Below are 14,246 nucleotides of genomic sequence, written 5' to 3' on the forward strand. Positions count from 1 at the left end.
TATATGACATGTAAGCAAGCTGCATCTCTTTGCTGTCTATTTCTTTCTGCAATTCATGAATTGTTGGAAGTTTGTAATCAAATGATATTGTAATTCATTTTATGTTATCTGATACAGACAATGTGTCAACTTCCTTGAAATCATCTTCAATAAATCAAATCAATTGTAACCAACCATTTCAACCTTTATTGAGGATGAATGTCACTTACACAAAATACTTATTCACTTCTAAATTAAAAAATACACAAGCACTGTATGGTCCATCACAGATTTCAGTTATCAGATCAACTGATACCCAACTTGGCAACAAAAGGTGATAACATGGTACACTGACTTTAAAAAACTTCATACTACATACGTTTTTTTCCCCTTTAGTTCATTTTAAAAGACTCAGATGTCTAAATACTGAGTTTAATACAAATAAAAATGCATCATATGTACAGCCAAGTCAGTGAGTTCTTTATGAGCTCTAGTTATCAGTACGGCATGTTGAACGGGCCTCCGCCGTAGGGTTTCCTGCCGCGCCGTGCTCTCTGACCGCGGGCGGAGAATCCTCTGGAGTCGAGCGGCATCCCCCGCGCCATGGGCATCATAGGCATCATTGGCATCATGGGCATCATAGGCATTCCTCTTCCCCCACGCGACGAGCCATCCCCCACGGCTGGAAAGGAACAGAACGCCAATCAAATCCGAGTAAGCGTTAGTCACCACTTTATTCAAAACAAACAAATCTATCAAAATTCTCTAGCAACAGTTGGACGGCAACGGCACTAACATCGGGGCGAAGTGGATCCTGGCTCGTTCCAAACGATGGGAGTGGGCCGCTGGTTGCCGCGGCCCCCTCTCCTGGCAAACCGCGGGCCCGTTTGAGACCTCCTGGCCGTGCCCGAGCCCTGGCCCCTGCCGTGGGGGCTGCCGTGGGGGCTGCCGAGCGGGCTGTTGGCCGAGGGCTCTGTGGCCTCCGCTTCGGTCGCCTCCGCCTCACGGCCCTCCTCCATCTCGAGGTCCAGGGCCTGCTGCGACTGGGAGGGCTGTGGCGGCTTGGACCCCTCCGAGCTCACGCCTGCAACGTGGGCGAGGGCAAAGTGTCAAGTCACATACCACGCACACTAAAAGGGGTTCGCGTCCGGACAAAGGATGGAAACATGCTCCACGAGTCCAACATTACACACAGGAGTAACAAGGAAAGAATGACACTACCCACCATCAGCACTTTCTTCTTCAAGATCCAGCACCATGACTTCCTCAGGTTCATCAGCCTGCTCTCCAATCAATTCAACTCCATCTCCTCCAGACTCTCTTTGATCGTTCTCCATCTCAAGATCTAGAAAGCACAGCACAGACATGGTAAGTCATTTTAAATTTTTTGAGGTATCTTTTTATTGTAAGAAGAAACTTTGGATAAACTCACCAAGAGCATCCTGTGCTGAAGGCGGCTGACATTCAACCTGTTGGCGTTCAGCCAATGCTATCACTAAGGAAGGAGGAAGCGGGCTGGTACCTGCTGCACTTCCACTGGCATCAACATTAACATTTACATTTTCAGAGCTCTGTCCAACTTCTGCAGTTAATTCATTTGATGTAAGGTCTTCTGTAATAAGGGAAAGTATTAATACATATTATCTGGCTCAATGCTGGTCACAAAGTTTCAGTTCAAAGAGATTGTGATAGTGGTGCCAAGTGCATACCCTGAGGGGACACCTGCAGAGGAGTGGTAGGAACACTGCGTCCAGTGCCAGGATCTTCAAGCTGGGACAAATCTACTCTTGTGTCATCCATTCCTTCGCAAACAACTTGTGCAACACCTGAGCATAAACAAAGTTTCCCATATATAAGCAGAGCAGAGAAATGAGCAATAAAAGCTGTAAAAGCAAAGCATAACACAAAATGGAAAAAGTACAGGCAAAAGAAAGCTTATGTGCAAATTTAAGGAAAAAAAAAAACTTTTAACAATGTTAAAAGGTTTTTAAGGTAAAAGATTCAAAAGACAGCAAACAACCCAGGGAGCATAGTGCACAAAATTAAGACTGTAGTTTGACAAATCAGTAACAAATTTATTTTAGGAGGAAAAATTTAAACTTTAATCCTTGCTTTTTTTCTGTGAACCAAAGGACAGGAGACTTATTCCAAACCAATTGCAACAAGGTCCACAGCACTGACAAGTTAATTTAGAGCCTTGAGAAATTATGTTTTTATTCCAATGTAAAATACTTATTAAATGGAGCGAAGGTAAAAGAAGCGAGAGCTGCACACCGTATATGCGGGAAGAGCAGTCTCTGACCTGTATGACTCGGGGGAGTGGGGGCTTCTGAGAACGTGAAGTGGCGGACTGACATTGCTCGGAATGCATCGGAATATCCCTCTGCACGTCTTGTGCCAAAGAGGGTTGGGGTACATGGCACTAAAAACAACAAATTATGAGTGGAAGAAGCATGTGCTGATTCTTACAAGCACTAATTGAATCAATGTATCAAACAACAAACATTCAAAGTCAACACACATATGCAAAATAAATAGGAATTTAAAAAAATCACTTTTTCATTGCTTTAAGAAATGCAGTCAAAACTAGTGCAACAAACAAATATTAATAGAACCTCCTCCTACTGGTTTTAAGGGCGTGATTCTTCAATCTTTCTGCCTACTAGAAAGCAACAACACAAAATCACAGTGTAATTTACCTGCTCTGACAGCAGGAGGGTTAGCATCAGAGAAAGTAAAACGTCCAGCCGAAGGCACTTGAGGTGAGCTAACTGCCTCTCCAAAACCATCAGTGCGTCGAGGAACAAAGAGAGTTGGAGTGCTTGGAACGATTCCGTCATCCCCACCGTCATCTCCATAGCCCTGTGGTAAAATCAAACACTGTTAAGGTGCCACAAGACTAAACTAAGCATAGGAGAGAAAAAAATTGTATCAATGGTTTATCTTACCAAAGTGAGTTGCTGTCTGTTCAGAGGAGGAACAATAGTTCTGCTTCGGGGCACAAAGCCAAGAGACACAGGTGTTCCTTGGCTAGAGACCTGGTTATTGCTAATTCCACTCGGTCCACCATTGCTGCTACTACTGCCACTGCTGTTACCATTGTCACTTTGGTTAGTTGCTCCACTAGATGTTGCCTCAGAAGATGATTGCTGTTGGTCCTGAGGTTGCTGCGGCTGTTGAGGTAACTGGGGCTGCTGAGATGGTTGTTGCAAAGGTAAAATGTGTGTGGCTGTAACTGATTGCAACTGTTCCCCTGAAGCTGATGACCCCACATGCGGTGTGGCATCTATAGGACCACCGCTGCTACTACTACTGCTGCCAGGCTGATTTGGAACTTCATTGCTATCATCAATTATTTCCACTTCGTTATCTTGTTCACCACCAGTCTCATCATCAATGTCTGGTCCTTCTACGTCATCATAATTTGCCATTGCAAGGTCCCGATCCTCCCTGTCATATGTTTCCATTTCATAGCCTTCTTCATTATCCTCATCTTCATCGGGTTGGAATTCAGGCCCATCATCAGGTTCTTCATCATCGTCGTCTTCAGGACCTTCTTCCTCATCATCCTCCTCCTCCTCTGAAGTAACTACAATAATATCATCTTCCTGATCACGTTGAGATGATGTAGGGACCTGATATTCCACATCAAGGCCACTGCATTCAGAGCTTTCTGCAGGAGCTTGGAAAGAGTCTCCAACTACAGGACCCAGACGGGAACGTTTTAGCTGCAAAGTAATTTTAGTTAAATATTTGGAATTTTACCTACTGACAAAATAATGCAACAAAACATATACAGTAACTTACTTGTGGCGCCATTTTAATTCCTTCGCCAGGTACAGCTCGGCTGGTGGAACTGTCACCCTCTACCTCCCTGGGTCGCTTCACACCAGATTGGGATGTAGTGACAGTGCTAGAACTACTGGCCTGTTGGCTGCTTGCCACTATCACAGACTGCTCCTGCTGGGCATGAGGAGTCGTAGCAGGAGGTGTAGCTACAGCTGAAGCTATGGTGGATTGTTGCTGAGCTGGCCCAGCAGCAGGGCCTGCAGGAGGCTGCATCTGCTGGACCTGCTGTGGCTGTGGTTGCTGTGGCTGATTATTTGCTGCATGGGCCTGCTGTTGGACTTGTTGCTGAACTTGCTGTAGCTCAACGCGTTCGCGCGGCAAAACCATGGCAACAGCTTGCTGAGGCTGTGCCTGCTGCTGTGGAGGCTGTTGCTGCTGTGCAGCTGGTGCTTGCTGTGGGGTCTGGGGTGTGAGCTGCTGGTGTGGAGTAGTTTGAGGCTGCTCCTGGTCAACCACTTGTTGAGGTGGTGTCTGCTGACCAAGGGGATGCTGTGGTTGGGGCGATGGAACCTGGCTGCTCTGTGCTTGTACTGGAGCGGCCTGCGATTCCCTGGGTGGGGCCTGTTGTTGTTGCTGCTGTGGTGGTGGTTGCTGCTGTGGCAGTGTGGGTGGTTGCTGCTGCTGAAGTGGCTGTGATGCCGGAGGCTGTTGCTGCTGTTGAGGCTGCTGCTGCGATTGCAGTTGGGCTTGTTGTTGCGCTTGTTGTCGGCCATGTTGCAGGACATGCTGTAGCACTAGCTGTCGCGCTGGTTGAAATTCTTGTTGAACTTGTTGCTCAGCCGGCTGCTGAGCTTGCTGCTGAGCTTGCTGCATTGGAGCCTGGGGTTGTTGGCTTGGCTGCGCAGATGGACGGGCTTGCTGAGCAGATGAACCATCTTGACGTTCAGGTGCATCTACCTCCATATCCTGAACAGGAACATCAAACACAACAAAAATGAGTAAACCTTGCACACAGATTTCTAATGTTCTTCTTCCAGAACGCTAACTTACCTGAGTTGATTCAGCAGACGCTTCCTCTGCCCTGCTGGTAGACGGGCCAACAGTGGCTTGCTGGGTTGGTGGGACAGCTACTTGCCTGATGGGTCCAACAGATGCTGGCGATGCAGACGCAGATGAGGTGGCGGCCATGTAGTCCGAGGATGTAATGGCGTCCATACCGCTCCCAGCAGACCCATTCGAAGTACTTGCAGCGCCCGACCCAGCGCCGGTCGTGTGAACAGCTTGTTGAGGTGGCTGCGTTTGGGACTGCTGCTGAGAGGGTGGCTGAGGCTGTTGCTGTGTTTGAGCCTGCTGGTGGTGCAGGGGCATCAGGACAGCTGTACTGCCACTGCAACAGAGTCAATGGTCAACAACTGCTCATGTTATACGGCCCAACAAAAAGAGCCCACCACCTTTTCTGTTATCTTACCTGGGTTGCTGCGGCTGCACTGCTGCCATCCGTGATTGAGACATTGGCCTAATGCTGGCCAATGGAGTCTCATTGCCTGCCCTCCATGGTATAACAGTAACTGTCTGTTGAGTCTTAAAAATGAGAAACAAGTAATAGAATAAATTACAAAATAAATTTAAATGATATTATTCAAAATTGGAGCATGCACTGACCTGTTGTTTCCCACTTGAAGATGATGGCCCCGCCATGGGTTTTATATTAGCTGTGGGTGGTTCTGTGCTACTCTTTTCAACAAGTGAGGATGTAGAGGGTTTGCTGGATCCTTGAGAGCGGCTCTCAAACATGCGTTGCAGATGATTTAATCTCGCAGAAAGATTTTCAATTTCTCTACTGCGTTCGGCCAAAGCTTCAGCCTTTTCTTTTTCCATGCGTGCAATGCGACCTTCATACTGAGACTTTAGTACATTCAGTCTAGCCTCACTTTCATCTCTAGACTCTCTCTGTTGTCTTGACTCACTCAGTTGCTTCTCTACGGCTGCTTTTTGCTCTGTTAAAAGCATGATGCGACTGCGAGCATTCTTTAAAACTGTCTTAGCTCTGTCTTCAGAACTTTTGAAGTTTTCTATTTCTCTGCGTAGAGTACCAGCCTCCTCTTGGGATGAACTCACCTGGCTGGTCAGTTCTCTAACTTGTTCTGTGAGCGTTGTCTCAGCATCACGCAATTTCTGCTCCACTTCACGCCTTCCTTCTTCCCGGAGCTGTTCTTTAGCTTCTGGCGTCAGCATGCCAGCAGCAGCTTGATTCTCATGTTGAGCACGCTGAGCCTCCCATTGCACTCGCTCTTCATCAGTGCTCTTCTTGAGTTCTTCAAATTGAGCTTTGTACTTTTTAGCAATTTTTCGTATTTGCTGTTCTCTTGTTTCACGGGCTGATATATCAGCATTCAACTTATTTACCTCTTCAGTAACCTTACTGGCATTATTCTTTTGTTCTAGCAACTCAGATTCCAGGGTAGCAACACGACTTCGTAAACTGTTTAATTCTTCCACATGTTTCCTAGCAGTCTCACTATTCTTCCTGAATTCTGCTTCCAAGGCATTGTGCCTCTGAGATAGAAGTTGATACTGCTCATCCACTTTAGTCTTTTCTTGTCGCAACATTCTCAGCTCATCTTGGCTCTTGCCATGAGCTTCTCTCTCAGCAGAGAACTGCTTTGCCAATGATTCACGCTCGTTTGTGAGACGCTTCCAATCTTCAGGACTATTTTTATTTGCACGCTCAATCAATTGATTAACCCTTTGCCTCCATTTTGTTAGCTCAGTCTTCAAAGTATTGTTCTCAGCACGAACAGATTCAACTTGATTGCTAAGCGTGTTGTGTTTCTCTCTGAGAGGGTTCAGTTCCTGTTCCAGAGCCCCTAACCTGGTGACTAGCTCCTGTTCTCTTGATCTAAGTGTATCTCGTTCTTCACGTAATAACCTGTTGCTATCAGTGATAGCATTAAGCGTCTCAACCTTGCGAAGAAGTTCTTGGTGCCGTGTAGCCGTAACTGTTTCACACTGCTCACGCTGCTTCATCTGCTCCAATGCTTCCACAGATTCACGTGCTTGTTTCACAAGAATATCATGCTCTGCTCTCAGACGACTATTTTCAGAACTAAGAACTTCCATGCGAGTAACAGCTAATTCTTTCTCACGACGCAGGAACTTAATAACTGCCAACAACTGTTCTGGCCCTCGGAAGTCTTCACCTTCTACAGATGAAGAGCTAACACTCGTAGAAGTGGCACTTGCTGGAGTAGAGGACTTCTTAGGTGATCCCACTTGGGCGTGTAGAACAGTGAGCTGAGTTCCCAGTGCTTCTATTTGATCATGCAATAAACTGTTCTGTTTTTCTAGATCATTTAAACGCTGCTGCTGTTCATCCATTTGAGATTTCATGAGCTTCTCACGATCCTCAAACAAAGCCCGACCAACATTGAGTGCTTCTTCAGAGCTGCGGCGGGCCTCCTGAAGCTCTAATATTTGAGCATTGACTGAGGACAGGACCTCCTTCAGATGTGACAGTGTTTGGATATCTTTGGAATGTAATGTCACCTCATGGGCATATTTCTCCTCAGACTCCTGTTGTGCCCTTAAGGACGCATCCCTCTCTTGCCGAACAGCTTGAAGCTCCTTCATAATATTGTCACCAGATTGTGATGCCTGGCGCAATAGATCATTTGCCTGCTTGCATTGCTCTTCCAGTTCTTTAACTTGGAGCTGAAGATCAGAGGATGTCTGGCTGCCTGCAGCCTTTAGTCGAGACAATTCTGTTTGAAGTTTGGAAAGTTCCGCAATTAAGCTTTCTTCTTTGTGTTGTGATTCTGTCAACTTCTTCTCTAGATCTGACTTCAGACCTTCATGCATTCTGACATATTCATTGAGCTGCTGCTCAGAACTGCTAGCAATTTCAGTGTATTGCTGTAAATGTTTGCGGGCATTCTCAACTTGCTGCTTTAAAGATATAATTTCCGCTTCGCTAGAGACAAGTTTGCTCTCAAGCTCTCTCACTCGTGAAGTTAATTGCTCATCATTTCTTTGAACAACAACTGGTGGCGTTCTAGAAGCTTCACGTAACTTTGACTCCAAAACTTCAACTTCAGACTGCTTCTTTTGTAGTTCATCTTTAACCATGGTCAGTTCTTGACGAGCTTCTTGAGCCAATTTTCTTTCCTCTTCTTCTCTGGCTACTGCTGCAGCAGTCTGCCTTTCTAAATGTCTAGACAATTCCTTGAAATTTTCTTGTTCCTCTTGCAGCCTTCTCCGTAGAGCAATACATTCGCGAGTGCATTCATCAAGGCGCTGTTCTAACTTGAGCCGGCCCTCCGTCTCAGTTCGCTCAAGGGTCATCTTGATTGACTCCAAATTAGCAAGGAGCATGGTCTGCCCAGACGATTCGCGATGGAGCCCCTCTCTCTCGCGCTTTAATCTTGCCTCTGACTCGCGAAGCAGGGAGCATTCCTGGCGCAGACTGTCCAATTCCACTTCAGCACGAGATAGCTTTGCTTGGGCACTGAGAGATTCCTAAAAAAATGACAGCCATTATTAAACAAATGCAATCTCTTAATGATGGTGGTTCTCAAACACTTTGGCACTCACCTGCATCAATGCCTTCACTGATAGTTCATGTTTAGCTATGGTTTCACTGTAGGACTTGCATTTTTGTTCAAGAGCAGCAATTTGAGCTTTTTGCCCAGATCCATTTGCCAAAAGTGCCTTGAACCGCTCTGATTGGAACTCAGCCTGAGTGGTAAGTTTAAGCTTATCATTAGTTAGTTCTCTCACTTCACACATAAGTTTATCAATTTGTTCTGTAAGCATGTCTTCATTGGTGCGTCGCTCTCTCCGATACTCCTCATACTCAGTTCGTAACTCATGAAGCTGCTTTTCAGTGAAAGCCACTCGCTTGTCAGCCTAAAGACAAGATAAAAAAATGAATTAATAATAATAATAAAGTGAGTGTCGCCAACCTGAATACTGCAAGACTGTCATGATCTCACCTCTTCTAGAGCTCTCTGCTTTGATGCTAGCACACCTGCGTCTACAGTTGAGTGCGAAAGTTTAACTGGCGAAGGTACAGGACTAATTTCTGATGTTTGTAGAGATTCCTAAAACCACGCAAAAGAATAACAATAAAATACCACACCTCCGAATGAAATGGAAATGGAGAATGACACATCACCACCTGCAAGGATAATAGAACACTAAAATAACACCAAATTATTTTACCTGTTGATTAGGATCACCCTTTAAGGTCTTCTGGTACATGTCCCTGTATAAGTCCCTCTGGCGGACTAACTGCTCTACCAATGCTGTTTGATGGTTGAGATTTTCCTTCGAGGCTGAAAGTTCTGCAGCAAGACCATTTATTCGCTCTTGGAGTGCAGACATGTCCATTTCTGGGCGATTGGCTTCCAATTCCTCATGTTTGCTGCTCAACTCTCTGACCAATGCCAGCAGTCTTTTGTTATTTTCTTGCAAGTCTTCAATGTCACGGAATGTTACAAGTTTCTTGGAAATAATCTGGTATGAAACAAAAAGTTAGACCAGAGAAAGGATGAAGCAAAAGTTATAGACAAGCAAGTACTTACATCATTGGCTCCAAAGGAACCATTCAGGGAAGAGTTCCCAGCATCATCGTATGAAATAACACCACCTCGTGCTTCTTCTACAGCCTTCACTAAGAAACACACTTGCCGCGACAAGTCACTAATTTCTTTCTTCATCCGCTCATTTTCACGTACATGGTGGCCTGCAAGTTTTTTGGCTTCGCGAGCATCTTCTCTCAAAACTCTACTTTCCTCAACCAATTGGTCATTCTGCTTGCAAAGTGAGGCAATGCTCTCAAGTGCACTTTCATAGTTCTCTCTCTGTTTCTTCAAGATAGGTGCTTTCTCTTCTAGTTCTTGGACTATTGTGTTGATATAGAGATTAAGCTTGTGATTTTCTTCCTTCTGAAGAGTCAATTCTTCAAACACAGTGACATACTGAGTGTAAATTTGAGTCAGTGACAGTCCAGATTTCATCAGTTTACTTGCTGCGGCAGCTGCAGGAGACATTCCTTCAATAGCCTTTTCGATGGTGTCTGTAACAGATCAATGAGGTAAGAAATGATCTGTCTATAGAAGCAGTAAACATTCAATAGTTAGTTAAAACTTACTGAGTTTGGAAGCCTTCATCAGATCATTGGCATCCTTCAATTCCTGTTTCAGAGTTGCAATACATGCATTCTTGGCTTCTAGAGTCTGGTTTAATTTTGATTCTTTCTCATTAAGCTCTGCCTTAAGATCTGAGTATTGTTTGTTCGATTCCTCTAGCAAGCGCTGCAAACTACGGATGGCATCAGCTAATTCTTGACTCTTTGCGTTTGCATCCTCCATCATTCCTACAACAAAACAAGACAACATCATAGAAATGTGCAAATGAAGGGAAAAAAATAAATTACAAACAACATACGTTGATACAGGTCAGCAAGTTTTGCTTTGGCTTGAAGTTCTTGTTGATAGTTATCTACTATTGTTGCTTCACCTTCACGTTGTGACATGAGTTTGGCAGAAAGTGTTTCAATCCTCTCGACCAACTCATTATTAGATTCTGTCAGTTGTTTATCCTTCTCCAATACTATTCGGAGCTAAAACACACCATAGACATTCATATCAACAAAACAATTTCAATTCCGATGGTTTAAGGGACGAAATCCAATCAACCTACCTCCTCATTTTTAGCCTCCAATTGACTTTGGAAAGAAACATCAGCAGCAGCTAGTTTCCGGCGTGACATTGTCAATTCAGCACTAGTTTCATTAAGATCAGCAGTTAAAGAAGCAATTTTCTTTTTCATAAATTCACGTTCTTGTTCAAAGCTCTTTTCCCTAAACCAGAGAGGCAAGTTGATTAGCAAGCCAAATTGATGTTATAGAAAAGACAAAATGTGGGAAGAACCAACCTAAAATCAAGAGCAGATTGTTTACTTTCTACCTCTTCCGCATTAGCAAGAGCTTCACACTTAGCATTAATAGCAGCTGATAACTCGGCGGAGAGCACTTTGATATCTTCACGAAGCCTTTCCAGTTCAGCGTCTCTCCTTTCCACCATTCTCGTAAGACTGTCTCTCTCATCAACAGCCTCATTGCGTTGACGCCGTAGATCACCATTTTCATATTCATAACTGAAAGTTAAATGCGATTAACAAGAGTTTCTGCAGTTGCATAGAGGAATGATAGAAATGTTGTCTTACTTCTTTACAGATTCTCTTAGTGTGGAGAGGTCAGATTTCAACTCTTCAACTTTGGAACGAAAAAGGTCCAATTCTGAATCAGTTTCGGCTAACCTAGCTTTGAGGCTTCTTAATTCAATCTGACTCTCTTCCAGGTCTTTCCCAAGTGTCTGTCTTTCTTCATCTGCAACACACAAAGTCAAAGGCAATCTTTAAGACAAGTCAAGTAAACTTGGGAATTTTAACCCTTCATTCTGCATCACTTTGACATCTTAAATACCTAATTAAAAGAAAATACAAACAGTGCAAAAAAACAAGCTCATAAACGGGAAAATCGAAAGGAATGTCAAACAGTTTGATTAATTCAAATATTGTTTAAGTCAAATTGAGAGGTTAGAAAATGCTTTCGGAGATGATAAAAGGAATTATAAAAAGAGAAAACATGGAGTGTCAATTCCTTTTCGGCCTTCTAATATGCAGACAAATAGAAATAAATTAAACAAGGACAGTCAAATGAGTTCAGTGTTGTTTACAGGTGGGGCCCCAGGCGCAATCGGCTTCGTTGTTAGAGGCAACTTACCATGTTTGGTTCGGGACGACTCGAAGAGAGCTTTTGAAGTGAGGAATTCCTCAAATCTTTCTTCAAAGTGAGAATTAATTTTCGCACGAACATCTTCAGGAATCAGATTGTACTCTTCTGTATTCAAAACGCTAAGCAGAACCTCAGCGGTGCCGCCTGACGCCATGGTCCATACTACAAAACACTCAAGTTTGCTTTCCAGTTTCGAATCTTGCTGTCTGAATCTTGAGGGAAGAAGAAGGTAAGGAAGAAGACGGATCTGCGTTTCCGATCTCCCGACCGAGCATGCGGTGGTGCCAACGTGCGAAGTCACGCGTTACCACAAGCAAATATATGGTCTTTATATTCACTTTCATTTCCAATATAGAACATTTTGTAACGTTTAAACACGACAACAACAGCGTAGTATCTTTCTACGGATTTATATCCGCAATATCCGCTTTAATTTTGTTTCTAGTCACACGAAGTCTGGCCGAGTGGGCGGAAAGCACTCCACCAGCCATTAGTGCGCGCCATTCTGAATCTCCGGTTTAACGGAACGGGGTTAACGTACTTGCACAGCCGCCGTTGCAGTTGACAGTTGTCTTGTCTCAGCTCAGAGCTCGCGATAACGGCCGTGAACTCTACAAATCCAGTGAAAAATTTAGAGAAGAAGACCTCAACATTTCAATCAGAATGGGGGATCAAGTAGTTGCGAACGGAGACGTGGCTTCAGACTGTGAAGACGACGAGCAGAGCTTCTTCCAAAACGTGGAGATACTTCAGGAGCACGGCATTGTGAGTACTGTACGGGGCGTTGTGACTGAAGACAGGCGGGCTTGGGCGGCCATCAGTGTCCAGTGCAGGAATGTAACGGTTCGTCGCGTTTTTCTTTTAGAACGTCGCTGACATTAAAAAGTTGAAGTCGGTGGGAATATGCACCATCAAAGGTGTCCAGATGACGACCCGCCGTCGTTTGGCGGCCATCAAGGGCTTCTCGGAGGCCAAGGTGGACAAGATCAAAGAGGCGTGCGCCAAGATCGACCAGAACGGCTTCATGACCGCTCTGCAGGTCTCCGAGAAACGAAGAGAAGTTTTCAAAATCACGACCGGAAGCAAAGAATTTGAGTAAGCCCCGATTAACCCCTGAGCTCGGCATCCCCACCCCCTCCCCGCGACAACCCCGCCTCATCTGCCTCGTTGTGCTTGCAGCAAGCTGCTGGGTGGCGGCGTGGAGTCCATGGCCATCACCGAGGCGTTCGGCGAGTTCCGGACGGGCAAGACGCAGCTGTCCCACACCCTGTGCGTCACTGCGCAGATGCCCGGCGTCAACTACCACGGCGGCAAGGTCATCTTCTTGGACACGGAGCACACCTTGTATCCTTTGCCACGGCGCATCCGAGCGCGGCACACTGATTCCGAGAGTCGTTTTCGTCGCTCTGTAGGGGACGCCCCATGAGTGCGAGCGAGACAGAGCGACGAAATCGACTCTCGGAGTCAGTCTGCGGAAGGGGCGCTTTCGTTTTTCCTTACATGCTACTCTCTAGCCGGCCCGACCGCCTGCGCGCCATATCGGAGCGATTCGGCCTCGAGCCCTCCGCCGTCCTGGACAACGTGCTGTACGCCAGGGCCTACACCAGCGAGCACCAGACCGAGCTGCTCGACATGGTGGCGGCCAAGTTCCACGAGGAGGGCGGCGTCTTCAAGCTGCTGGTGAGTGCCTTTGGCCTCGTGTGCAGTTGTGCAGTGGGGCGAGGCTGACGGTGTTGCCCGCCGTGTTGCAGGTGGTGGACTCGGTGATGGCGTTGTTCCGGGTGGACTTCAGCGGGCGCGGCGAGCTGGCGGACCGGCAGCAGCGCCTGGCCCAGTTCATGTCGCGGCTGCAGAAGGTGTCGGAGGAGTACAACGTGGCGGTGTTCATCACCAACCAGATGACGTCCGACCCCGGCGCCACCATGTCGTTCCAGGCCGACCCCAAGAAGCCCATCGGCGGCAACATCCTGGCGCACGCGTCCACCACGCGCATCGCGCTGCGCAAGGGCCGCGGCGAGACGCGCATCGCCAAGATCTACGACAGGTGAGCAAAGTTATCTCAAGCCGGCCGGCAGAGCTGTAGCTCTGTCTCTCTCGCACCCTTGCGAAGAGCCCCATGAGTGCGAGAGAGACAGAGCTTCTGAATCGCTCGGCTGCTCTCCGACTTGTCGCTTCCTGTTGGCAGTCCCGACATGCCTGAGAGCGAGGCCTCGTTCTCCATCACGGGCGGGGGCATCGACGACGCCAAGGACTAGGAAGCCAGCCGAGCCGAGGATGGGTGAAATGAGCGTTGAGGTAAAATAGTGACACACCCAGTCTTTTTTAGAAAACGAAATTTATTTCTTGATTTGTCAGTGACTGACCTTTACACTCTGAAACATGAAATGTTATCTATTGGTTATCAACTCAATTTATTTCTACTTGAGGTTGTAAGTGATAAATATTAATCTTAATTTTACAATAAATTTTATTCTTGATCCCTATCGTGCAGGGTTGTCTTTAATGGTCATTAACTCAACACAATCCCTGCCTATCAAAACTCTTGAAGAAAAGAAAACTGTGCAGTTCATTTAGCTGATAAATCATTAGAGGGCCTTGTGTAACAGAAGTGTTCCGAATCCTTAAAAGTAAATCTTGTTTCGAGCAAATAGCATGAGCGAAACGCTTAAATGGTATACCC

At 46.0% G+C, this 14,246-nt stretch overlaps 2 protein-coding genes across 6 annotated transcripts; one reads left to right on the forward strand and one right to left on the reverse strand.

Annotated features, from left to right (window-relative positions):
* Window positions 1-163: 163 nt before the first annotated feature.
* On the reverse strand, window positions 164-11,802 carry LOC117650497 (nucleoprotein TPR). Of its 4 annotated transcripts, none has more exons than XM_034393963.1 (22): window positions 11,555-11,802; window positions 10,996-11,158; window positions 10,705-10,926; window positions 10,471-10,630; window positions 10,216-10,390; window positions 9,920-10,144; window positions 9,351-9,844; window positions 8,989-9,282; window positions 8,760-8,867; window positions 8,359-8,673; window positions 5,431-8,283; window positions 5,237-5,349; window positions 4,819-5,155; window positions 3,787-4,734; window positions 2,928-3,707; window positions 2,679-2,841; window positions 2,282-2,401; window positions 1,689-1,805; window positions 1,412-1,588; window positions 1,205-1,324; window positions 776-1,063; window positions 164-661 (listed from the first exon to the last, which is right to left on the reverse strand). In XM_034393963.1, the coding sequence occupies exons 1-22, from the start codon at window positions 11,718-11,720 to the stop codon at window positions 477-479; spliced, it is 8,523 nt and encodes a 2,840-aa protein (XP_034249854.1). In that variant the 5' UTR covers window positions 11,721-11,802; the 3' UTR covers window positions 164-476. The 4 variants fall into 4 exon arrangements, with proteins under 4 accessions (XP_034249854.1, XP_034249853.1, XP_034249856.1 ...); XM_034393962.1 differs by having other exon boundaries at window positions 1,412-1,591; XM_034393965.1 differs by lacking the exon at window positions 2,282-2,401.
* Window positions 11,649-14,049, forward strand: LOC117650498 (meiotic recombination protein DMC1/LIM15 homolog). Of its 2 annotated transcripts, XM_034393967.1 has the most exons (7): window positions 11,649-11,795; window positions 12,149-12,331; window positions 12,432-12,661; window positions 12,746-12,910; window positions 13,081-13,246; window positions 13,318-13,610; window positions 13,752-14,049. In XM_034393967.1, the coding sequence occupies exons 2-7, from the start codon at window positions 12,230-12,232 to the stop codon at window positions 13,819-13,821; spliced, it is 1,026 nt and encodes a 341-aa protein (XP_034249858.1). In that variant the 5' UTR covers window positions 11,649-11,795; window positions 12,149-12,229; the 3' UTR covers window positions 13,822-14,049. The 2 variants fall into 2 exon arrangements, with proteins under 2 accessions (XP_034249858.1, XP_034249857.1); XM_034393966.1 differs by lacking the exon at window positions 11,649-11,795 and having other exon boundaries at window positions 12,052-12,331.
* Window positions 14,050-14,246: the final 197 nt, after the last annotated feature.

Source organism: Thrips palmi, unplaced genomic scaffold (assembly GCF_012932325.1).
Source record: "Thrips palmi isolate BJ-2018 unplaced genomic scaffold, TpBJ-2018v1 HiC_scaffold_5, whole genome shotgun sequence".
Lineage (NCBI taxonomy): Eukaryota > Metazoa > Arthropoda > Insecta > Thysanoptera > Thripidae > Thrips > Thrips palmi.

Excerpts from the sequence above, each read along its gene's own strand:
- LOC117650497 (XM_034393962.1), bottom strand. The coding sequence starts at position 11,720 with ATGGCGTCAGGCGGCACCGCTGAGGTTCTGCTTAGCGTTTTGAATACA. Across the intron at positions 10,927-10,995 it reads CTAAGAGAATCTGTAAAGAA|TTATGAATATGAAAATGGTG; the intron begins GTAAGACAACAT and ends TTTAACTTTCAG. Across the intron at positions 9,845-9,919 it reads GATGAAGGCTTCCAAACTCA|ACACCATCGAAAAGGCTATT; the intron begins GTAAGTTTTAAC and ends GATCTGTTACAG.
- LOC117650498 (XM_034393967.1), top strand. The coding sequence starts at position 12,230 with ATGGGGGATCAAGTAGTTGCGAACGGAGACGTGGCTTCAGACTGTGAA. Across the intron at positions 12,662-12,745 it reads ACCGGAAGCAAAGAATTTGA|CAAGCTGCTGGGTGGCGGCG; the intron begins GTAAGCCCCGAT and ends TTGTGCTTGCAG. Across the intron at positions 13,247-13,317 it reads GCGGCGTCTTCAAGCTGCTG|GTGGTGGACTCGGTGATGGC; the intron begins GTGAGTGCCTTT and ends GCCGTGTTGCAG.